The 25119-nt window shown below is 46.7% G+C and overlaps 3 protein-coding genes and 1 long non-coding RNA gene across 5 annotated transcripts in view; 1 reads left to right on the top strand and 3 right to left on the bottom strand.

Moving 5' to 3' along the window:
• Positions 1 to 25119, bottom strand: part of LOC310751508 — a 126403-nt gene that overhangs the window by 73739 nt on the left and 27545 nt on the right. The gene's annotated exons all lie outside the window — the stretch shown is intronic.
• NAXE (NAD(P)HX epimerase) lies at positions 979 to 10287 on the top strand. The gene is made up of 6 exons (XM_083590575.1): positions 979 to 1213; positions 2983 to 3091; positions 4332 to 4439; positions 5688 to 5801; positions 6692 to 6839; positions 9567 to 10287. Exons 1-6 carry the CDS (start codon positions 1053 to 1055, stop codon positions 9767 to 9769), a joined length of 843 nt encoding a protein of 280 aa, XP_083446701.1. The 5' UTR covers positions 979 to 1052; the 3' UTR covers positions 9770 to 10287.
• Positions 11023 to 15996, bottom strand: GPATCH4 (G-patch domain containing 4). 2 transcript variants are annotated; one of them, XM_083590556.1, is made up of 8 exons: positions 15760 to 15996; positions 15051 to 15170; positions 14534 to 14607; positions 13961 to 14053; positions 13452 to 13559; positions 13110 to 13216; positions 12888 to 12938; positions 11023 to 12024 (listed from the first exon to the last, which is right to left on the bottom strand). In XM_083590556.1, exons 2-8 carry the CDS (start codon positions 15154 to 15156, stop codon positions 11637 to 11639), a joined length of 927 nt encoding a protein of 308 aa, XP_083446682.1. In that variant the 5' UTR covers positions 15157 to 15170; positions 15760 to 15996; the 3' UTR covers positions 11023 to 11636. The 2 variants fall into 2 exon arrangements, with proteins under 2 accessions (XP_083446682.1, XP_083446683.1); XM_083590557.1 differs by having other exon boundaries at positions 15051 to 15140; positions 15760 to 15985.
• On the bottom strand, positions 16158 to 23155 carry LOC310751232 (arylacetamide deacetylase-like 4). The gene is made up of 4 exons (XM_083590466.1): positions 22095 to 23155; positions 21160 to 21376; positions 20424 to 20487; positions 16158 to 17826 (listed from the first exon to the last, which is right to left on the bottom strand). Exons 1-4 carry the CDS (start codon positions 22269 to 22271, stop codon positions 17046 to 17048), a joined length of 1239 nt encoding a protein of 412 aa, XP_083446592.1. The 5' UTR covers positions 22272 to 23155; the 3' UTR covers positions 16158 to 17045.

Here is a 25119-nt window from a genome sequence, read left to right as displayed (position 1 = left end):
GGTGAATTTATGATATATGTTATAATGTAATTTGGGGGGAAGGAAAATGTAATAAAATTATTTACAAAGAAATTAAAAATTTGAGGGGGGGACGGACCATGTATACTCAGTGCTGAATGACTCAATAGGCGGACCAATGAAGTGCTTAGGGCACCAGAAAAGTTAAGGCCACCCTCCAAAAATGAGTACATTTTTTTTAAAGTATCAAATCAGCCATTATGTGGAAAACCAGAACTTTGTTAGATTTCCTTATCCTCTGCTGCACACTCTTTCCCCATTTCCTGTTCTTTTAGTTACTTATACCCACCTAAAGAAAGGGGCATGCTACTGATATAGGTAGAAAAAATATTTTTGGGATTATTATTTTTTTACCATTTAGTACATGGTAGGGTTGCAACCCTAGTATACTGGGGGTCACCCTAATCTTTTCTGTGATTAGGGTCTTACTCCATATGCAACCACTTAACCACTTGGATTGCCGAAAATGGCACTGTTGCAGATACCACCTAATACCTATTCCGCCTTTCTTTGTAAGCTCCCTGCCTATTGACATCACCTTCACTTCCCTTTACTCTTTTTGGCGCCTGCTAGAAGAGAGTTTTGTTTAGGCAAGACTGCCTAGGTGTTTAGAAATTTGGTGTGAGATTCAGCCTGTGGCTATTTCAGCTTCTCCAAAGTCTTAAAATTATTATTAGTAGCATTTTTATTATTGATAGTTTCATTGCCCCATCTTTATTTGTAAACCACTTTGAGGGTTTAAGAAAACACCAATGAAGCGGTGTTTAAATTTTATCAAACAAAGTTCTCACTCTGGCTTTGTATATACACCACCATGAGCTTTTTGGAGAAAAAGGTGGAGAGATAAATAAATAAAAAAAGAAGCTAGATTGAATTGGCCCATTCCGGCTCGGACTCTGCTGGGGGGCCGAGACTTATTCAATCCAGCAGGAGGAGCAGCAGCAGCAACAGGGCCGGAGAGAGGGCGGCGCTTGGCAGCGGCAAGCCGGAGCGGCCCAGCGAGCGCGGCTAGGCTTCCCTCTCTGTCGGGGCGAATGTCCTCCGGGCTGCGGCGGGCGGCCCTGCTGGGATTCGGCCTGCTCCTCTGCAGAGCGGCTCGAGCGGGGCGCTGCCCGGCCCCGCGTTGGCCGCCTTCGCCCGGAGCCATGCAGAGCGCGGCGGCGTCTGGAGCCGCGCAGGGACTCAAGTACCTCGGGTGAGACTGGAGGGAGGAGAGGAGAGCCGGGGCCCAGCCGCTTTTTCCTGGAGGGCCGGGTTCGAGCCGCGGCCCCGCGTACCTCTCGGACTGGTTCGGAGGACCGTCCTGGAAAAAAGCCCGGGCAGAGAAGGGAGAGCTAGCAGGAGAAGCAGCAGCACGCGCTGCTCTTGCAACCTCCAGCGGTTTCGGTTCAAGGGGGATGAAGGCCTGGGGGTGATTTGCAAAGACCTGGTCAGTGGACACGGAAGGAGGCCGAGGTTGAGCCCCACCCGCCGCCACCACCTGTGCTCAGCTTCAGGATTCCGGAGTGCAACCTGTAAAGGACTGGTAGTGCCCTCGAGCATGCACAGAGCGCACTTCCTGGCTGCAGCCTCGCTCATCCGATTAGCGAGACTGTGATATCAAGGCGCCCTGCGTTGTTGTTGTATATTTAGACTAAATAATTGATTTCTTATTCTGCTTTCCCAGGGTGGGTGGGTTACAACGACATGAAAACACAAGATTAAAATCGGTTAAAACGTGTTTTTTGCGGGGGGGGGGGCGTGTTGGCTGAAGAGTCTGTCAAAGTATTGTAGCGATATGAAATCGTGAGCAGGATTCCAGATATGAGCAGGGCGGGTGGGGAGATAAGGTGGAGTTGCGGGGGAGGTTAGCAACCAATATAATGCAGCAAGTGAGGATAAGAATAAAAACATCAGGGAGGGAGGGGTGAATGATATATTGTATGTGAATTAAATTCGTTAAAACCTTTGAAAATCTAATAAAAAAATCAATATTTTAAAAAATAGTGGGGTACAAATGCCACAAAAAAATAAGCAAGCAAACAGAATAGGGTAGGGCTTTATATGTTTGTATAGACAGATATTGATCCATCCGGGGTGGGGGAACCTGTGGTACTCCAGATGTTACTGTTGGACTCTTGGCTCCTAGCCAGTGGCCTCAGTTTTGATGGGATTTGTAGTCCAGCAACATCTGGAGGGCCAGAGGGTCCCTGCTCCCTGCTGTGAGTGCCACCCACTCTAGTCAATTCTGCCCCCCAGATCAAGAAAGCATAGTCACACAAACTTCACTTTCCCAAATAATCTGGGTAAAACTCCAGTCCATGAGATCTGAGCCTTTGAAAACACACAGAGAGCTGAAAAAGGACTTGGGAAAAGCGGTCACTCTTCCAACTTCTTCCTCCGGCTCTATTTGCTTTTCAAGCAGGTGGGGAAATAACCACCCTCCCTGCCTCATGGCCCAGGGTGCAGAGAGTGGGCAAGAACTAGAGGCACCGTTGTGACCATAGGTGCCATGTTGCCAGCACCTGCCTAAAAGTTGTTATGTGTGATGCGTGGCCAAGGAGGTTTAGGATCCCGCTTTAAACCGTCATGGCTTCCCCAAAGAATCTTGGGAGTTGTTAGAATACAGTTATTCCCTTCCCAGATCTGCTGTTCCCAGAGTTCCCTGGGAAGAGAAATGGGATATTAAACAGACCTGTGAGGAGAATAGGGGGTCTGCCAGCAACTCTTGGCACCCATAACAAACTACACTTCCCAGGTTTCTTAGCGGGAGGCCATGACTGTTTAAAGTGGTACGATTCTGCTTTAAATGTATAGTTCAGATGGGACCTGCCCCTTCCCTCTGCCTCTGCCTGACCTTCCTCATAAAGCTGTTGTGTACAGGAAAGGTGTGTGGATAAAGGATGAAAATGGGGATACAAGACTTAAAGGCAAAAAAATACAACGAGAATGTTGTGCTAAGAGATTCTGTCTTCTCCTGGCCAGCCAGAAGGAAGCTCAAGCCATAGACCAAGAACTGTTTGATGAGTACAAATTCAGCGTCGATCAGCTGATGGAGCTGGCTGGGTTGAGCTGCGCCACAGCCATTGCAAAGGTAGGGGTTGCGGGCATAAAGAACAAGTCAAATGGTCCTGAAAGCTTGGGCTGAAGGGATAGCCGTGCCTGAGAATGACCTGTGGAACTACTTGCTGCAAGATGCTGCAGAGCAGGGATGGGGAACCTATGATCCTCTGTGTGTTCTCAGGCTACAACTCCCACCATCCCTGGCCATTGGTCTTTCAGGATGGAGCTGATGGGACTCAAAAAATCTGTGGAGGGCCACATTAGGATGAAAGGGGCACAGCACCATCAACCTCAGCCTGTGCTCTGCCAGCCCCCATTTGCATGCCAGCTCCCATAGTTACAGTGGTCACAGGCGAAGCCGTGGCTGTCACCTTCCTCCTCTGTAGTCCCAGTCCTGCTTTTGTAGAATTCAACCGTGAGGCGGATGGAGACGAAAGTGGAGTTAGCTGGCTCCATGCGCCTTTGGCTCTGGTTCTGACTGCTGTTGGGTTCCTTGGCTTCCACCCCACCGCCCCATTGTCCTTCCCAGTTTATCCCACACTTCCTCCACAGAGATTCCTGATGCATCTTTGTGAACTCATAAGGACTAGAAGAATGCACTTTTTTTAAAAAAGTGAGGTGCTTGAGATACTGAATTCTCCATCAGATGATGATAATAATAATAATAATAATAATAATAGTTCATTTCTTACATCACACCCATCTGACTGGGGTGCCCCAGTCACTCTGGGTAGCTTCAAACAAAAATACCAATTAAATTGGTGCTAACCTTTAAAGTCCTAAACGGCCTTTGCCCTGTATACCTGAAGGAGTGTCTCCACCCCCATCATTCAGCCTGGACACTGAGGTCCAGCTCTGAGGGCCTTCTGGCAGCTCCCTCACTGCGAGAAGTGAGATTACAGGGAACCAGCCAGAGGGGGTAGTGGCACCCACCCTGTAGAATGCACTCCCATCAGATGTCAAAGAGATAACCAATTACATGACTTTCCAAAGACATCTGAAGGCAGCCCTGTATCAGGAAGTTTTTAATGCTTGATGTTTAAGCTGTGTTTTTATATTATGTTGGAAGCCGCCTAGAGTGACTGGGGAAACCTAGCCAGATGGGTGGCCTGTTGTTGTTGTTGTTGTTATTAAACAAAGCAACAACGAAAAAGTCAAACAAATGAGAATAATACTTCAATTGATACTTCAATCCACGGGTTATTTGCATCATCACAGAATTCATCTCTTCACAGAAAACACTTATGTTTGTCTTCTCCTTTTCCCACAAGGCCTACCCAGTTGGCTCCACCATTAACCAGCCAACCGTCCTGATTGTGTGTGGCCCTGGAAACAACGGAGGAGACGGCCTGGTTTGCGCCCGACACCTGAAAATGTTTGTGAGTGTCCTGCTTTATCCTTCAGTAGAAATGTAGGGGTATGTTTGCAAACGGTGCTTCATTCTTACGCAGAATTGGGCTGGGGGTTGAGCTTGTGGATATGGTTAATGTGGCATGTAATGTAGGAACTGGCTGTTTTCAATGGAGATAAGAAAAGCCTGCTAGATCAGGAAAATGGCCACCTGCTCCAGTATCCTGTTCTCACAGTGGCCTGTAGGAAACCCACAAGCAGGACCCAAGCACAAGAGCACTCTCCCATCCTGCGGTTTCCAGCAACTGGTATTCAGAAACATTACTGCCTCTGACCATGGAGGCAGAGTGTAGCTTTGGTGGCTAGTAGCCATTGATAACCTGAAAGGACATGTCAGTCCTTTAGAAACATAGCTCTCTTAGATGATCTAGTGATAAGTCAGTCGACCTTCTACAGCCCTACAAATCACATTTTCTTGCCACGGTACCAGTGTTCTACTGGCAGCCATGAAGTAGAGGTCAAGAATCAAGCCAGTTGACTATAACACTATTCCTTCCCCCAGAGAATTCTGGGAGCTGTAGTTTGTTAAGAGAGTGAGAATTGGGAGATTGCTATTCCCCACAGAGAGCTACAATTCTCAATCCATCTTCACAGGAACTGTTTCTCTCTGGGGGTGGTAACAACTCACTTCCCTTAATGAACTACACATCCCAGAATTCTTTTGGGGAAGCCATGACTATGTAAAGTATCATAGTGCTTAATATGCATTGTGTGGATGTGGCCAAAGTATGGCCTGTTCAAATCCAATGGTTTGTTGTGCATTAAGCATCACCACCTTGGGGAAGTGACCAGCGATGTTCCTGCAGATGCTCTCAGTGATCAAGCTGCAATACCAGGTGTCAGATGGCTCCTGAGGTAGCTTGGACCTGTTGTTTGGGGCTTTGTAAATCAATACAGTTGTGCAAATCTTCATAATTTGCATTGAGGACCTCTTCAGGTTATAACCCAGGATACAATGGTACCTCGAGTTAAGAACTTACTTTGTTCTGGAGGTCCGTTCTTAACCTGAAACTGTTCTTAACCTGAGGTAACACTTTAGCTAATGGTGCCTCCCGCTGCCACCGCCGCGCAATTTCTGTTCTCATCCTGAAGCAAAGTTCTTAACCCGAGGTACTATTTCTGGGTTAGCGGAGTCTGTAACCTGAAGCATCTGTAACCTGAGGTAGCACTGTATAAGTGTTCCAGATAAATAAATGAATAGCATGTCTTTCTTGCAGGGCTATGAGCCAACACTGTTTTACCCTAAACGCCCCAACAAGCCACTTTTTGAAGGTTTAACCACGCAGTGCAAGAAAATGGACATCCCGTTCCTTTCGGAGTTCCCATCAGAAGTAGGTAGACCACCACCTCTAAAACCCAGAAGAATGGGTGTTGGATGAGGTTAAGAAACACTATGAACCCACATCTTTATGGGCAGTAGCAAAAATATTAAGGTCAGCAAACAGGGGAAATAAACTGGATTGAAATGTAAACTTGAGGTGGGGAACCCTGAGACTACCTTTGTGGGCCCATATGGAAATTACGGGGAATGAAACTCCAACTTGTTTGGTATGATATACTGCTGGCTCAACTAGTAGTGCCAGATATATGCGAGAAATGATTTCTGTGTGCTGTTGGTAATTTGTGACTGTGCAGGTCAGCTGAGGAGTGACTAGGTTTTCAACCTCACAGGTGGGGAAGAAGGTCTGCCTACACCAATGTGTGTCTTAACTTTTCATTCCTTTTTTCCTGCTACTGTCAAAATTGGTTGGGTTTGGCAGGAGGGGCTGGGTCTGATCTGCACCTGGGGTGGGTGTCACAGAATGTGAAGGTCGAGTTGAAATATTTACGATTTGGCAAAATCTGCATTAAGGCACCTGTATAACCTCCTTGATTCTAGCCACATTTCACACACCTATCGGCTCCTTTGCAGCCCTACTTCCCATGTTCCTGTCATTTTTTTCTCTGTCTGGAATGTTTCCTTGAACTCTTGTTAGTGCCACCTGGTATTCTGGAGGATAGAGAGGTTTGGGGGAGTTGCACAGAAACTACTCTCCAAAAGCTAAATTTGCATTGACTTTTTGGCCCACTTTTGTGTTTTGTCTTGTCACACACACACACACACACACACACACACACACACACACACACAACCTGTTATCTGAATGAGAATTTGGCCTTTGAGGCCATCGGTCACAGCCCATGTGTTACACTAACCTGTTGCCTCTCGTTTCGTTGGCAGGCTGCATTCATCGACGAGCTCTACGGCCTGGTGGTGGATGCCATTTTTGGGTTCAGCTTCCAAGGGGCTGTGCGAGAGCCCTTTGGCACCATCCTGAGCACTCTGGAGAAGGTCACTGTCCCCATTGTGAGCATCGATATCCCTTCTGGTATGTTGGGCCAAGGATGCTCTCTGAGCTGGGTACCCAAATATTCTTTCAGCTTCCGTGTAATGTAGCACATGGATTTCTTTTTTGCATGCTCCATCTCCAGCCCCCCCTTCAAACTCTGTAGCCAAGACTGAGCCCAAAGGAAGCTGAACTCTTAACCTGCACAAGATTAGGCAGATTTGAGCTTTGTGTTTTGCAGTAACTCATTTTGTAAATAGAAATAATAATGATACATTGCATAATGTATATCTAGTTACACAGATAGAAGCAAGGAGTAATTCGCAGCCTTGGGGACTAGAAGCCACCAGCAAGTTTTGTTTTACTTTTTTAAAAAACAGTTCTTAACGAACTCTCCCAGTCCCATATTCTGTGCCTTGTGCATATATTCAGGGCTGCTTATGGCACTTTGCACCAATCTTTGTGAATGAGTTACCTGGCTTTTATAAAGATTATGCAACCATGTTTGGAATTCTCAGTCGTCAGCGAAGGTTTCCTTAGCCCTCGGGCTGCAGCACTTTCATCCCCCCGCCACCATTTTGAAACATTTATTTACAAAATAAATTGGGGGGCGGGTTAAAGCTTCCAGTCTGCTCTGGGTTTGATGGGAAATGAAACCAATTTTGTTTGGGGTCTCCAATTTGGAGGATGGCCGTTTGCTGCTTGAGGGTTGTTGACAATTAATGGATCTAAGTTAGTACTTTTATTTTAGGTAGCTGTATTCTTTGATTGTATATCGAATCTGAATAGTACGGCTTGGGGACTTTTTGGTTTTATTCTAGATTTGTTTTGTTTAGATGCCTTAGGGCATTTTAGAGTATGAATATTTTAATTCAATACAGCAATTGCAGAACGGTGTGCAATTTCATGACACACCCACATGGAACCTTGGTTTGAGCCCCGCCCCCCCATCTGAATGCTGTTCCCCAGCTTTCTGGGTGGGACCTGGTTAGCTGCCCTTCCATTTCACATTCCAAAACTGGGGTGGAGAACCTCAGAGAGATAGTTCTTGTATTGCTGATTTCAGGGTGCTAAGAGGTAGTAAGGAATAAATGTTTCTGCAAAATTTGGAGAACATGCTACTACCATTAGGCTGGCTCATGGAAGCACCAGCTGCAACTTCAGAGTAAAATCAGGCTTTGGGGCTTTATTAAAATGTTTGTATGTTGCTGTGCAGTCATTAATCATAGATTCATATAGAGTTGGAAAGGACCATGAGGATCATCTTGTCCAACCCCCTGCAATGCAGGAATCTTTTAGAGACCAGAATTTTGAATTCTGCCTCATGATACTGATTTTGCAGAAATGGGTCCAGCCAGCCAGGGATCAATTTGGCGGCCACTTAACAGTCAGCTGTTGGATTTGTAATTTGGAACATACTGAATTAACCAGGGTTTTCATTTAGACATTGTGACTTTGTATCAAAACTCCCTAGGCATTAGATCAGGCATAGGCAAACTCCGGCCCTCCAGATGTTTGGGACTACAATTCCCATCATCCCTAGCTAACAGGACCAGTTGTTAGGGATGATGGGAATTGTAGTCCCAAACATCCGGAGGGCCGGAGTTTGCCTATGCCTGCATTAGATCCTTATTTTAAACATTTGACGACTCCAGCCCCATTATTTGTTGTTTCAGTTTCAGTTCTTGTTAAAGAACCTCATTTTTACCTTTCTGTTGAGATCCCACTCACTCAGCCAAGCACAGCCTTTCTCTCTCTGCAATATGGAGGTAATTCTGATCTACCTTACAAGGTTGTTGTAAGAGAATGTACATGGAACACCTTAAAACATTCAAAAATCCACTCTATGAATGCTGAGGTGGTGTCAGGGACTGGCTAGACGAGGAGTGTGGCTACCAGTTGTCCAGGAAGTACCACTGGGGAGGAGGGAGATTTTGAGTTTGACTCAGACTAGTCCATAGAGGGAACCATCAGGAAAGTCTTGGAGCCAGAGAGTAGGGGCAAAGGGGAGAGGCACAGTGTGGGCATAGACCCTGATAGGGAGAGAGCAGAGGATACATCTTCCGCGTTGCAGGACAATCCTCTTCCGGCCCCTCCCCCCCCCCAGCTCAAGAAAGGAGAGCTAAAAAACAGAAAGGGCAGATAAGAAAAGCTGAATGATGCCGGAAGAATGTACAGAGAGAAACTCTTAAAGGACGGGAGGGGTTTCCAGATTCTGCAACTTTCATACCTTGAGCGCGCTGCGGTGTCGGGTATCTCTGGTTGCGAAGCAATCAAGTTCTTTACCTTCAAGCCACGTGCCTCTTCCTGATTTGCAGCCCGGTTGGCAAGGCTATTCTGGCAACCTGACAGGTGGTAAGCATCTTCCTTCTATGGCAGGCATGGCCGAACTTGGCCCTCCATGTGTTTTGGGACTACAATCCCCATCATCCCTGACCACTGGTCCTGTTAGCTAGGGATGATCTGGAGGGCCGAGTTTGGCCATGCCTGCTCTACGGAATAAAGGACTACCAAGGGAGTTACAAAGAAGTTTGATATTGGCTGCTGCGTTGTAGCACATTGATAAACCACATGTCTCTATGTAAACCAACCTTCCTTGACCTGATTCTCCCTAGATGTTTTGGACTGCAACTTCCATCGGTTCCAGCCAGCACACCCCTGGAGTGGGGGCTGATGGGAGTTGTAGTCCAAAGCAGCTGGAGGGCACGCCAGGTTAGGGAAAGTGGCTGTGAACTTATTTCTCAAGCATTTGCCCTTCTTTGATTTCAGGCTGGGACGTGGAGAAAGGGAACCCCGATGGGCTGCAGCCAGACATGCTGATCTCTCTCACTGCGCCCAAGAAGGCCGCAAAGCAGTTCACCGGACGCTACCACTTCCTGGGTGGCAGATTTGTGCCTGCAGCGCTGCAGAAGAAGTACTCCCTTAACCTCCCGGAGTACCCAGAGACAGACTGTGTCCTACGGCTCTCCTAGCCACTGCACCCCAAGCTGGGGAGACATCTGGATCAGAAGAGGAATTGAAGTTAGGTTGGGTTAAGATTGGGTGGTTCATTATTTGGAGTTACAAGTTAGGCCTTAAGAAGTAGCCTTGGATCGTAAGTGGACACACAGCAATTGAGAGCAATATGGGAAGAGAGCAGAAGACTTGGGCGACAGCTTTAGACCAAACGAACCAAAAAAGGCTGCCTTCCATCACATTGTAAAGTATGATTAGTGTCTGGGAAAAGGGACAACAGTGCAGATGTGGGGAGCCTTTGGCCTTCCAGATGTTGCTGAACTAGAACCACCACTACCACCTTCCCTGGCCGTCGGCCATGTTGGCTGGGGCTGATGGGAGTTGTAGTTCAGCAACATCTGGAAGGCCCCTTAGGAGAATCTCATTCTTTTTCTTTGTGCAAGGAAGAGACTGTTTTATAGACTAACGGACTGAGACAACTTTCATTTTCCTTCAATAAAAATGGTGTGATTAAAAAATAACTTTGCTTAAAAAACCACCACCCAACTGTTGTTGTACTTGTGGACATCCTTTAGGGCAGAGCTGGGCAGCCAACCATGCATGGGCCAATCCAGCCCAGCTCCTTAGGTTGGGGTAGCTCCATGGCAGAACTCTACACTTGCTGCACACAAGAAATGGGAGAGCAGAAACACTGGACTTGTGCGTGGAGGAAAGTGCCTCTGCTGGGTATTGGCTATACCAAAGGTTCCTGGTGTCCTTCTGGGCTTCCCAGCGGCCAATAGATGGCCATTATAAAAAACAGGGGTTGTAGCCAACATTTGTCCCACTCGGAGCAGATTCATTAAAATTAGCAGACCTAAGTTAGTTGTGTCTGTTGATCTCAGTAGGATTAACGCTGGATGGAACCCGTATTCATACGTTTAAAGCACTTTAAACAGTCAGTGCTTCCCTCAAAGAATTCTGGGAGTAGTAGGTTGTCAAAGGTACTGCGTGTTGTTAAAGAGACCACCATTCCCCTACCAGAGTTCCCATGGAAGAGGGATCGATTGGTTAAACCACTCCGGGAACTGTAGCTCTGGGAAGGGAATCGGTGTCTCCTAACAACACCCAGCACCCATAAAAAAAACTACAACGTCCATGATTATTTGTGGGGAGCCAGCAGGACTGTTTAAAGTGGTATTGTGGTGCTTTAACTGTACGGTGTGAATGGGACCCATGTTGGGACTTTTGGTGTGATGTAGCAGTGCTGTTTCTTCACCTTCAAGCAAAATTGAGCCATGCACTGTTACACTTTTTAATACCCATTTACCTAACCTCCTAGAGCAGGTTTTGACCAGACCCAGGGGAGGTCTGTTCCCTTTGCAAAAGGGATTCACTGGATACAACCCCCTGCTTCTCTCTTGTGTTTTTGCCACCTTACTGTTCCAGCTGCTGATTCTTTACAAGAAAAAAATTAAGCAGCCAGCCTCCACGACACAAAGTGCGCAAATGAGCTTAGGCTAGAGCAGGGGTCAGCAACCTTTTTCAGCCATGGGCCGGTCCACCGTCCCTCAGACCATGTGGTGGGCCAGACTATATTGCGGGGGGATGAATGAATTCCTTTGTCCCAGAAATAACCCAGAGATGCATTTTAAATAAGAGCACACATTCTACGCATGTAAAAACATGCTGATTCCCGGACCATCTGAGGGCCGGATTGAGAAGGCGAATGGGCCACATCCGGCCCATGGGCCTTAGGTTGCCTACCCCTGGGCTAGAGGGTGCTGTTGACACAGCAAGTTTCTAATGTGGGACAGCAGCGATGGGATCCAGCAGGAACTGGGCTCTAAGAATTTCAGCTAGCAGAAGACAACCACCACAATTCCCTTTGCTATCGTTCCACTTTCATTTTGATTTCCTCTTTGGCTTCCCTCTGTGACTGGCCATTTCTGTCCATTTCTCTGCAATTTCTACCAACGGTCCTTTCTTGCTTTCTCCATCCTCCCGGTGCTTCCTTTTCTTCTTCTTTTTCTTCTTGTTGGGTTTCTCCTCCTCTTGCTCTTCCCGGGGATCCTCACCTACTCTCACTTCCAAGCGCTCATGAATCGCAGCCTCGCCTTCTCGTTCTTTGCGTTTCTTGGCTTTCTTTTGCTGTGGGCTGCTGCTATTCAAGGCAGCCTCAGTTGCCTCCTGCTTTCCTCCCTTTTGCTGGACGTAGCGAGCCAAGAAAGCTTTTTCCTGTTCCTCCAGCCGTGCCAGCTTTGCTGTCATGGTTAAGCCATGCCGAGCCCCTCTGGAGAGAGCACAGAACAGACATTGGGAATGGCAGTAGCAACTCCAGCCACCAAAACATTCTTAAGCTTCTGAACTTTGCTCATGACTTCTCCAGGTTCTCCAACTGGTAGACATGGGCCAAATCTGGCTTGCGGAAAAGTGTCACTTAATCCACCAGTGGCCAGTGTAAGAAAATAGGAGAAGAGCTTCACCTACCCCCATGCACTTAATACCACCCACTGCACATCTAGCTGCAGAGAGGCCTTAATCAACCTAGTGCCACACAGATAATCTGAACTACAACTCCCATCAGCAAAGGGAGGGGGGAAGAAGAGGGTGTAGTAAAAAATATCTGAAGGCCACAGGGTTGGCAAAGGCTGTTCTAAACAAGTTATTTATTTCATAATATTTATATACCACTTGAGAGTAAAAACAAAACCTCAAAGTGATTTACAAACAGAATAAAACAAAAAAATTATCAGCAGAGCCAGCCGTTTAAAACATGCAAATAATTAAAACCAGCGGTTAGCTGAGAACAGATTAAAACACATGTAAACATTCTACGTATCTAGGTAGGCTAGTCTAAACAAATGTGGTTTTAGCAGGCGCCAGAAAGAGTACGGCAAAAGCGCCCACCTGGTGTCAATAGGAAGGGAGTTCCAAAGTGTAGGTGCTGCCACACTAAAATAACTGATTTCTTACAAACGCAGAATGGGCGTTAACGTGAAACCTGCAACTCTGCCAGTTCCGCAGATCAAAGTGGTGGTCAAGTGGGCATATATGAGGTATGACGATCTCACAGGTAAACTGGCCCAAGTTGTTAAAACTCAACCCTCCCCATAAAATTGGGGGCGCATCAGCTAACTCTCATACCATACTCACTTATGGGCTGTTCTTCCTCCACAGGCCTGGACCAGCTCTTCATCAGTCAGCCTGGGAAAGAGAAAAGCTTGTGTTAAGGAGTGACCAACCTGCAGCTAAGGAGAATACACACACAGCCCCTCAAGGCAAAAAAAAAGGGGGGGGGGGCGGGAAGTGTGGTTAGACCTCTTTGCCAACCAAGTGGATCTAGGCCAACCCAACCCAATCTCAACCCCTAGTTACCTCCTGGCTGTAGATAGGTCCAGTTGCTCATCTTCATCCTCTTTGTCGCTGTCTGAAGAGGAGACGACGTATACAGGCTCTTCTCCACCAGATGTCAATGTAGCTGCCTGGAAGTGGGGCATAGATGGGTCAGAGGTGGCCAAAAATGTATCTTTACTCACTGTTAAGCCACATTCTGAATGGAAATGGCCCTTCCATAGGAGATCCCTTTAAACTGGGAGTGTCTGAGCCCAAAACTTCCTGCATGCAGCGCAGGGGCTCTTCCAGTGAGCTACAAACCATTCCAAACACGCCAAGCCCCACCATCAACACCACAAGTTTGAATCTTTAACATCTCACTACCTTCACAAAGCGCCCATAGACCAAGTTCTTCTCCCCATGCGCTTTACGGGGCTTTTTATTCGTTATCACTCCATCTTGCTCAGATACCTTTTTCACTTTGACACCATCCTAGAGGGGAGGAAGAAGAGAGGGGCAGCTGTATTCAGAGCTCAAAGCCTGAAAAAGAACAATCACCACATGCTGTTGGGAATAGGCAGTGTGAGGAGGCACCTCTCTTTGGGGCAGGGGGGGCAACTCAGAAACCAGGGGCGGCAGCAGTGGCTGACCAGAGGACAGGGGAGAGGAGGCTGATCAAAAAAGGGCGAGAGGCTGCCAGCTCTGCAGGCAAGGGGTGACATAACTGGGCTCCTGAGGCCCACAGGGGTGATGCAGAAAGAAGGTAGTTGGTCAAGGGAGCAGTGGACTCAAAAAAGTTGAAAACTTCTGACCTACTGTATAAGTTTCTACACCATGACAAAACCCTGGGCCTTCCAACAATGCCAAAGCCCAAAGTTGTATGCCCTCTTTACCTGCCCAGTCTCCACAGCAATGTTAGCAGCAGATGAATTGAAGAGGTGGTCCCACCAATGGAAAGTGAATTGCTCAGCTGGGTTGTGGCCCACCTGTGTTGGAATGAAACAGAAGTTATGAGCTGTAGACTCTCCCAAAGTAGTGACAGCCACTTTTGCCCACAAGTTCGCAGGGCCCCAAAGGCTGCCAACACCATATCCCAAACCAAAGAGACGATTACACAGTAGCCCACTGCCTCCCTTTTATGACTCCCTCTCCTGCATTTTGAAGCTATCTGTGTTTTTTAAAATTTTATTCTTGTTTTGGCCAGGAATTCTACACCTATAGACACTTCTCAACCGATTTTAGCTAAAACGAAATATATTCTATGATCAAGCTCCTTATTTAAATCAGTCAAGTGTCCGTTGCCTCTGATGAAGAGTACTTCATACCCATAATATGTTAATCAACAGGGAGCACTTTTAAAGACCTTTTTTTCCAGCTCCTTCCTTCTCCACTGAACTTGCTGATCAAAGATTCAGCCTCCCTAATCTTTTCTAAACCCACAGGCTCAAGATCATAACCTTCCTTACCCCAGCTGAGTCACACTTGACTTTGACCTTTATGGCTTCAGAGATCCCATTTTCTCGCTTCCCAAGTCCTTTGCCTAAAATAAAGTTTGCGAAGAGTGGAGTCACAGTTAGGAGAAAGAACAAACAGGAGGCAGAGTTCTTTGCAGCCAATGAGTTCCAAATATCATTCCAAAAAAGCAAGCAGCTAGAACAGTGATTAGTATTTAACTAGCACATGGGGTCTGACCTTAACGAGAGCTGAGTGCATGCCATAACACTACACACACAGAAAAAGAATATGATACTGGACCGACAAAAGCTTTAAGGTCTTTAGATAAGCACTTTCCTGCTTCTCACCCTGCTAGTGTGTGTGAAGTTGAAACACAGATTTTGACTAGTATTTCTCCGCATCCCACCCCATTCTTTTGCCCCATGCTGTGATGAATCTAATGTTGCTCCAGTTCTATACATATACATTAATGGGGGGGGGGGCTGAATGTATCCAAAAGATCCCCATGAACAAGCCCCACCCACTTACCTTTCTTCCAGCCATGCTTCTTCAGTTGCTTCTCTGCAAATTTCAGCCCTTTGCTTTTATTCTCCTGAGCAGTGTCATTCATGATAGAAGCTGGATAGACACACATGGAACATAAAGAGGCTGCGAAATAAAAGAGTGGCAGACCTGTGCCGAGAAACACGGCACAAAAGGAAGTCTGAATGAGCCCTGACTGGCTGTCCCTCTCCAGAATTTTAGGCAGGGAGTCCTACCCCAACCCTACTGGGCATGCCAGGGATTGAGCCTTCTGCATGCAAGGCAGATACTGTACTACTGAGCTACAGCCTTTCCCCAGAAGAAAAATTATAGCCCTCATGGTTCTGAATAAAGGACTTTTTAAAATAGAAGCCGAGGAAGCTGCCTTATACTGAATCAGACTCTTGGCCCAGCTACCCCAGTGTTACCTACACTGACTGGCAGCTGCTCTCCAGGATTTCAGGCAGGGAATTTCCCCCCAGTCCTGCCTGCAGCAGCCAACTTGGGACCTTCTGCACGCAAACCAGTTGCTCTAGCATAGCCCTACACAAGAAGGAGAAGGATTACTTAGCTCTCAACGACCTTAAGCCTGCAGAAGGAAACTCAAACGCTCTCACCAGCGACCCTCCACTCTGCCTAAAGGCGGAATAGTCTCGGACTGCATTCCCGCATCTCTCCAGCAACCCCCGCACACAATAAAAAGCACCCAGCTCACCAGTCCTCCAGAAAACGAAAAAGCTCCAGTTGCGGATCACTCGGAATTGCGGCGCTTCACTTTTGATGCAGACACGTGATCAACACGGGCGCGGCCATCTTGACAGGAAGTAAGATCCTTCCCCACCCACGCCCTGGCTGCAAAGGATTGTGGGTGAATTGAAGGGAGGGGACCGAAGGGACCAGCGAGGAGGTTTAGAGCTGCTTGTTTAGGGGCCGTGTTGTGTTTAGTGCTGGATTGCTGCGCGTTTAAAGGGTTTTTTAAATAAATGATTTTTGCTACTGGCTTTTCGCTTGCCGTTCTTTCTGACTGGCATTATTAAAAGCTTTATCGCTGTTAGACAGCAGCCCAACCTCTGCAAATATACACCTGTCCGGTGACAGTTGCAAACACAAGCGTTGCTTTTTAACACCTTTATTTTTTATTGTTTCATGAAATCTATATACACCTTGATTGCAAGGGGGGGCCCTCAAAGCAGTTTGCAAGAGGAACAAAACAACAAAATTATCAGTAACAACAGCTGTTTAAAAGATTCAGAAAAGAGTAATGAAATCAACAACGAGCTTAAAACATATATCAACATTATTCATATCTGGATAGGCTGGCATTAACAACAATTTTATCAGGCCCCAAAAATAGTGTGGTGAGGGGCCCTGTTTGCTATCAATAGGCAGGGAGTTCCAAAGTGTGTGTCCTGCCACACTAAAAGTTCAATTTCTTACGAATGCGGAATGAGTGTTACGAAATGAGTGTTTTGCTATAATCCTGTCTAATTAAATGTGTGTAATTAAATGTGTTTATATCACTCCCACAGGCTTAGCTTAGTTTGGCTTAATACACAGAAGCGCCTTATTTATTGCTAAATATATTCAAATATTATGGAGCAACAGTTAATGGAATAAGCTAACCTGGTGACCCGGTAGGATGGCTTTAAGAGGATTAGGCCCAATTCATGGAGGAGGCGATAGCTATGTTCTTCCTCCACTATTGCAAGCAGTATGCTGCTGAATGCTGCAAAAGATTTCTTGCACCCAGGTACTGCTTGCTGGCATCACAAGAGGCCTCTGCTTGGCCACTCTGAGAACAGGACGCTGGATGAGGTGGAGCAATGGCCTGATCCAGCAGCACTTTGCTTATGAACTTACAAATGTCATGGTGATTTTAATCAATCAGACTGAGTAGAATTTTGGATATGAGTTTCTCGTCTTTAGGATTGGGACAACAGGGAGAGGGGAATGTTCAGCCACAACAGGGGAAGGCTGCCAATGGAAGACAAAGAAGTTCATTCATTTATATAAACTTTTTAAGAACTGTACCACATGCTCCATACATTTCCTTGAGCTCGGAAATTCAAGTGGCCCTAAACCAAAAAAGCTAATTGTTGCATGGAATCCATCTGGAAGATGCTGATGTGTCACTAGCACACCATTGTCCTCTAACCGCTTCTTGTACAACAGCCCATCATCCCGGAGAATATCATACTCGCAAGTTAGAAGGAAAGTCTCCGGGAGCTGGCGGATTATGTCATCCTCTGCTAGAAGGGGGGCAAACTTTGTCTCAGCAGCTCTTTTAACTTGTTCATAAAGTTCTTTTGAAAATGGGACAGGAGCATTAGGGACATAGCCCCTGGCCTTAAATTCTTCTGGAATGTTATCAGCATTGATCCATTTTTGGTACTTCTCCCTATAACCAGGAGGGACATGGGCACCTTTTATAACAGGGTCCACATTGATCTCCTTCCCAGTGAGATGTGTCAAACCAAGTTTGATAGCTCGTTTTCTGTACAAGAGAGGAATTGATTGGTTTTGCTGATAGGATGGCAAATCAAAGTCCCCTGATTGTAGAAATGGGTAGATCAGGACCTGAGCTCGCAGTCTTGGGAGGTCCTCTCTGGTCACCAGTTCTTGACAAATAGCTGTTGCAAATGTGCCTCCACTACTGTCCCCAACAATGGCAATGCAGTTGGGGTCCACTCCGTATTCCTCTGCATTCTTCAGAAAGTGTATTGTAGCAGTTAAACAGTCCAGCACAGGGACTGGATAGGGATGCTCAGGAGCTAAACGAAACCTAAAGAGAAAACAAGATATCGCCCACATTCAACACCATACACTTCATGGAAAAAGACCATTTTCTGTACTGGCATACTGCAAGTGCTGAGAATCTTTTCCACCCCTAGGGCCACATTCCTTTCCGTGCAACCTTGTGGGGGCCACATGCCAGCTACAAGTGAACCTGAGGCAAAAATGGAAAGCAAATGCAAACTTTCCCTTTGGACGAATAGGCTGTTTCATTACAACACACCTTTCTCTACCCTCCAGCTCCTTCCTTCTTGCATAAAGGTAAAGGTAAAGGGACCCCTGACCATTAGGTCCAGTCGTGACCGACTCTGGGGTTGCAGCGCTCATCTTGCTGTATTGGCCGAGGGAGCCGGCGTACAGCTTCTGGGTCATGTGGCCTGCATGACTAAGCCACTTCTGGCAAACCAGAGCAGCACACGGAAACGTCGTTTACCTTCCTGCTGCAGCAGTACCTATTTATCTACTTGCACTCTGATGTGCTTTCGAACTGCTAGGTTGGCAGGAGCTGGGACCGAGCAACGGAAGCTCACCCCGTCGCGGGGATTCGAACCGCTGACCTTCTGATCGCCAAGTCCTAGGCGCTGTGGTTTAACCTACAGTGCCACCCGCGTCCACTCCTTCTTGCATACCCCCCATCATTTCTCCGATGAAAATAGGGGCATTCTATTCCATAATGATAATAAATTAGTTATACCCCACCCATCTGACTGGGTTGCCCCCGCCACTCTGGGCAGCTTCTAACATATATAACAACGTAATAAAGCATTAAACATTAAAACACTTCCCTATATAGGGCTGCCTTCAGATGTCGTATAGTTACTTATCTCTTTGGCTCAGGGGTTCCATAATTCCAAACACTCCCAACATTTCTAAATGAAAATAGGGATGTCCTAAGGAAAAGTGGGACATTCTGGGATCAAATCAGAAACCGGGATGGCTTCTGAAAATCTGGGACAGTCACTGCAAATAGGGGCACCTGGAGGGTCTATTCTTGTTTTCCTCTGTCCGTTAGCAGGTTCCTGTAGCATCCTGTGCATCAGTGAAGTTATAATCCCACTACTAGGTCCTGTCCTCCATCCACAGCTCACCTGATCAGGTTGGCAAGACTCCTAGCAATTGCTAATAGCAATGGATACTAGTCACAAGGATGATGTGCTACCGCCACTATGAGAGGCAGTAATGCTTCTGAATACCAGTTGCTGGAAACGAACTGGGGAGAGAGCTCTTCTGCTCAGGTCCTGCTTGTCCGTTTCCCATTCGGGCATCTGGTTTGCCACTGTGAGAACAGGATGCTGGACTAGATGAGTCCCCTTTGGCCTGATCCAGCAGATTTCTTACTATTTTCAAAGTCAAAGGGATTTGAGCTAGAAATCTAAATACAAAAATGAACACCCATTCTAAATGTTGGCAAAATCACTATGTTTACAACTTTATAAAGTTGGAAAGCATTTCACCGATTGAACTTGAGTCCCAACAAGACAGAAATACTGTTTCTGGGGGGTAAGGGCTGGGTGGGTGTGGGGGACTCCCTGGTCCTGAGTGGGGCAACTGTGCCCCTAAAGGACCAGGTGCGCAGCCTGGGAGTCATTCTGGACTAACAGGTGTCCATGGGGGCACAGGTCAGGTCTGTGTCCAGGGAAGCTGTCTACCAACTCCATCTAGTAGGCTGGCTGAGACCCTGCCTGTCTGCACATTTTCTCACCAGGGTGGTACATGCTCTGGTCATCTCTGGTTTTGACTATTGCAATGCGCTGGATGGCTACTTTTGAAGGTGAGTTGGAAAGTACAACTAATCCAGAATGTAGCAGCTAGACTGGTGACTTGGAGCAGCCGTCGGGACCATATAACTCTGGTCCTAAAAGAACTACATTGGCTCCCAGTACATTTCAGAGTACAAAACAAAGTGCTGGTGCTGACCTTTAAAGCCCTAAATGGCTTCAGCTCTGTATACCTGAAGGAGCATCTCCACCCCCATCATCCAGCCAGGTCATAAGAGATCCAGCTTTGAGGGCCTTCTGGATGTTCCCTTACTGCTAGATGTAAAGCTACAGGGAACCAAGCAGATGGCTTGGTTAGTGGTGTCCGCCCCATGGAACACCCTCCTCAGACCCTCCAAGTGAGTCTATTTTCTAGGGACAGTCCCGGATTTACAGAAGCTGTCCCAGTTTCTGATTTGATCCTGGAATGGCCCACTTTTCCTTATGATGTCCCTATTTTAATCCGATAAATGTTGAAGAGTATGGTAAGACATCAGTATTTTCATCGGAGAAACATTGGATGCTATGGTAGGAGGTCCCTATTTTCATCGGAGAATTGTTGCTGGGTATGTCAGATGTCAAGGAGATGAGTAACTATGTAACCTTTAGAAGATATTTGAAGGCAGACCTGTTAAGGAAAGCTTTTTAATGTGCAATGTTTTATTTTGTTTTTATATATGTTGGAAGCCACCCAGAGTGGCTGGGTGGGGTACAAATAAATAAAATAACATAATAAAATAAAATAAAATAATTCCTCTGGGATCAGGTCTTAGGAAAGGTTAGAAGCTGAGGGGCATTACACGGCTACCAAGAGAGTGAAACCACTTACCCAACACTCACAACCACTGAATCACTTTGGTTGGCCATGAAACGGCAGATCTTTTCAGAGGCTCCTGAAAGAAAGCAAAAGCCCCCCAAAACCTCCATTACAATTTTTCCTGGTCAAGAACACTGATATCATTGTGAGCTGAAGTCTGTGTCAGTCCTACTAAAAGTAAATCTGTTGAAATCAAGAGATCTGCTTATTTATTTATTTTTATGTCATAAAATGTAGATGCCACTTGATTAGAGAAAACAACAACAACTTTTAATAGAGCTCAGTTGGGAAAAACTCAGTTGAACTCTTTGTAAATCACTAGCTAAAAACCATTCTGTGGGTTTTACTCTGTCCTGATCAGTAACAGAACAAGCAGTGTCAATGGGTAGAAAACAAAACAAAACTTCCACCCACATTTCTGGGCTTCTTTCCAGTTATTTCTGATCATCTCTGGAAGCCATTTCATAGAAGTCCTTTGGGACATGAAGCAGAAATATCTTATTTGTCACTGTAAGGATATTTCATTGAGTGTGATACAGAACTGGTCACCTTTGTAACAGGGGCCTCTCAGCCCCAATTTCTTACCACACGATGACATCCTACATTAATCTTAAACTGTCAACAGCAGCAGTACGAAGCACCCCACTTCTATGTAGCAAACATTTCGGGAACTTTACATTAAAGTACCACCCCAAATTCTCCACAAACCATATAGTAAACCTTTGTGAGACTCTTTCAAAGAACTTACGGAAGCTTCCAGTGAGTCCAGCGCCTCCATGAAGATAGATGACTCCTCTCCTGTTCCCTGCAGGTGATGTCTTGGGCCAGTACACCCTCACTGGCACCCCATCAAAAACCAGGTCCTTACTGATCAACTTTGAGTCCTTCCCTGTTAGTATGGCATTGAACGCAATCCTCCAGATGATGTATCTGTGGCAAATGCCCAGTTTTTCCAGAAACAATCCCTGTTTAAATCAAAACATTCAGCATACATATATGTACATAAGAATGTAAAAAGAGCCTGTTGGACCTGGCCAATGGCCCATCTAGTCCAGCAGCCTGTTCTCACAGTACCTGTGGGAAACCTTCAAGCAGGATCTGTGCACAGGAACCCTCCCCCAGCAAAAGGTATTCAGAAGCATTGGTGCCTGTAGCTTTAGAAGCAGGGTATAGGCATGGAGACTAGCAGCCACCCAAAACCTCCTCCTCACTGAATTTATCTAATCCTCTTTGGGAGCTATTCAACTTTGTTTGATGTATTACAGTATTTTAATATTTTTTTGGAAGCCGCCCAAAGTGGCTGGGGAAGCCCAGCCAGATGGGCAGGGTATAAATAATAAATTATTATTATTATTATTAACTTGGTAGCCATCACTGCCCCCTGTGAAAGAGACTTCCATAGTTCGAATATGTTTGGTGTCAAGAAGTCCTTTCTTCTATCTGTCCTGAATCTTCCAACATTCAGCTTCATTGGATCTCCACAAGTTCTAGTGTCATGAGAGAAGGAGAAAAGCTTTTCTCTATCCACTTTCTCCACGTCATCCATAATTTTACAGACCTCCATCATGTTGCCAGTTGCTTGCCTTTTCTCTGAACTAAAAAATCCTGAACATTGTAGCCTTATTGATAAGGAGGATGGGTCACTCCATCCCTTCGATTGTGATATATTCAAAACAAACTTACCAGTCCAAGTGTATATTCCATTGCAAAACTGAAAACTCGTAATTTTATGCCCTGGCTGATTCCTGGAGGAATGTGGGTCCTTTTAAAATGATAATAGACTCCCCATGCAAACAGCAAGGAATGAATGAATGAAAATGTATATAATATCAGCATCCACAGAGTTCCACCAAATGCCATTTCCCTTAAACTCAGAAGTGCAGAGGTAGGGACTTCGCCTGAGCCGATGCTTTTGTAAGGACTTTGTCTGGGACAATGCTAATGTGCAAGAGAACATCCTCTGCCAACGCACATAGCTTTCAATTGAGAAAATATTTTATTAATCTGTTCAGATTGCAGTCTAGTCTAGATTACTGACTGTTTCTCACACAGGGTGTGGCTGTAGCTTCCCATTCCTCCTCCAGAGAGAAGAGGTGCATGGAATTTCCATAGACTCTGAAGGCCAAGCAGATCAGGCCAAGCATCCTTCTCTTATGATAGGCACCACCCTTGCAACACATCTTCATTTTTATGATGCTTCCTCTCCCACATAAAATACTTCAGCATCTTTCATCCCCCATGAATTGGGCAGCTCAGGTGATCAGGGATGGCACATCTATGCGGGTGTGGCCATGGGCGCAGATGCGGAGGAAGGGGCTGCGGTGGGGGCAGACCGCCCGGGTGTCAAGACTGAGGGGGGTGACAAAACGGCACAAAAAGTATTCCGCCTTGGCTCCTTCCCCCGCCTTCCCACTCGCCCGCCCACCGCTCCCGCCTTGCCTAGTCCTTCCTCTCCCTCCTGCGCCCGCCCAGCACGCAGTTCCTACCCGACTCCCCTGCTTTTGCTTTCACGGTGCATCCGCGTGCATGAAAGGGAAAGCAGCGCAGGCCTTCCATCTTGTTTCCTTTTATAGACAGGCAGGTGTCGGGCCGCAGACTAGCCTTCCAAACGGAGAGAGGAGCTTTCTGCCAACCTCGGGGGACTTTCCATACATCCACACACCCTCTCTCGGGGGCGAAGTTGCCGGCCTCGTTGCCTTAAGGGTTAAAGCTAGAGAGTGCGAGCTGCTAGAGAGAGCTGCTGGATACTGACTTGGGAAAGGGGGCGCGGCCTCAGAAGAACAGCTGACCCGTCCCGTCTGCCGTCGGGCACTGCAACGAGTCGGGTGAGTGCAAAGCACCTTGGGTTGCAGCAAGCTTTGGGTGTGTGGGTGTGTTTGGGTCTTTGTGCAATGCAATGCAATGCCCGTGGAATTTGGGTTGGGGTGGAGAGAGAGCAGTCAGGGAAGCTGTGGGTCAGGTGGGGGGGGGGTTGCAGCTGATTCATCCTAGTTGCAAAGAAGAGACGAGCTTCTCCCTGAAGGTGCGCCCTCTCTCTCTCTCTCTCACACACACACACACACACACCTGCGTCTGCGTGAACACGTGAAGAGCCCTGTAGTTTGATCAGGCCAACGGCTCATCTAGTCCCGCACCCTGTTAGAATCATAGAATCTTACAGATGGAAGGGGACCCTGAGAGTCATCTAGTCCAACCCCTGCAATGCAGGAATCTCAGTATCGTCTCCCCGCGGTGGCCAAGCCTGCAAGAAGGATTGGAGCCCAAAGGCATCTCTCCCCTCCAGCGGCTCCTGGCAACTGCTATTCAGTTAAGTGTAACAATAATTTAACAACAACTTGGGCAGCTCCCCACAGAATATTTTAAAAAAACCAATGAAACATCAAACATTAAAAGCTTCTCCATACAGGGCTGCCTTCAGATGTCTTGTAAAGGCAGATACAGTGGTACCTTGGGTTAAAGATGCTTCAGGTTGAGTGTTTTCAGGTTGTGTTACACGGTGACTTGGAAGTAACGGAATGGGTTACTTCTGGGTTTTGCCGCTTGCACATGCGCAGACGCTCAAAATGACGTCATGCGCAGAAGCGGCGAATCGCGACCCGTGCAGACGCGGGTTGCGTTCTGCTCAGGATGCAAACGGGGCTCCAGAACGGATCCCATTTGCATCCAAAGGTACCACTGTAGATGTTTATTTCCTTGACATCTGACGGGAGAGCGTTCTACAGGGAGGGCGCCACTACTGAGAAGGCCCTCTGCCTGGTTCCCTGTCATTGAGTTGATATAGAGCATCTATCCTAAAGTGTCAGCTTCTCAAAAAGCAGGATCAGGAAGTTTTTAATGTTTGATGTCTTACTACGTTTTTATATTTTGCTGGAAGCCGCACAAAGTGGCTGGGGAATAATTTATTTTTATTATTATTATTACTACTACTACTACTACTACTACTACTATTATACCACCTGTTCAGTCTGAAAATTTATTTGTACCAGTGCATTTGGAAGCATCAGAATAACTTGAGGTAATATATTCATACAAAACCTTTGCTCCCAATTCATCCTTTGCAATCCTACCGGCAGAATTTGATCTGAGTCCTGGGATAGCTCAGTTGGTAGAGCATGAGACTCTCGGGGTTGTGGGTTCGAGCCCCACCTTGTCAAAAAGATTCCTGCATTGCAGGGTGTTCAACTAGATGACCCTCTTGGTCCCTTCCAACTCTGTGATTCTATGGTCAATGAACCTCACTTATTTGCAATGAGGGAACCACCACAATTTTTTTTAAAGCAACATTTTATTAGAAGTTCCGCAGCCCACCTTTGCATAATAGGAGTTTGTCTTTGTAAAATTGGAGAGTGAAAGGAGAAGGAATCTCAGGGTGGGAACATGATTACACGTATACCTGCGCCAAATATGAAATCCAGCATGTGGCCTGCTTGATGTGTGGGGCCTGAAACAAACTGGGAGAGTGTCGCCATGGAAGATACCAGGTCCAGAGCCTGTGAGGAGGGAGTGGCATCAGCATGGATGTTGAAGTCCCCCAATACCAATACGTTAGGGAACTCCAAGGCCCAGCCGGCCACCACCTCCAATAGGCCTGACAGGGTGGTGAGGCGTTCACAAAGTAAAGGAAGGATTGAACTCTGATTAATAAGAATACACACAGAGGCTTGAACCAGCAAGACTCTGGGAAGGGTGCGTATAATAATCTCTCTCT

This window comes from Podarcis filfolensis (assembly GCF_964270895.1).
Source record: "Podarcis filfolensis genome assembly, chromosome: 16".
Taxonomy (NCBI): Eukaryota; Metazoa; Chordata; class Lepidosauria; order Squamata; family Lacertidae; genus Podarcis; species Podarcis filfolensis.
The sequence above is the reverse complement of the archived record's forward strand: the minus strand, read 5'-3'. Positions and strand labels throughout refer to the sequence as shown.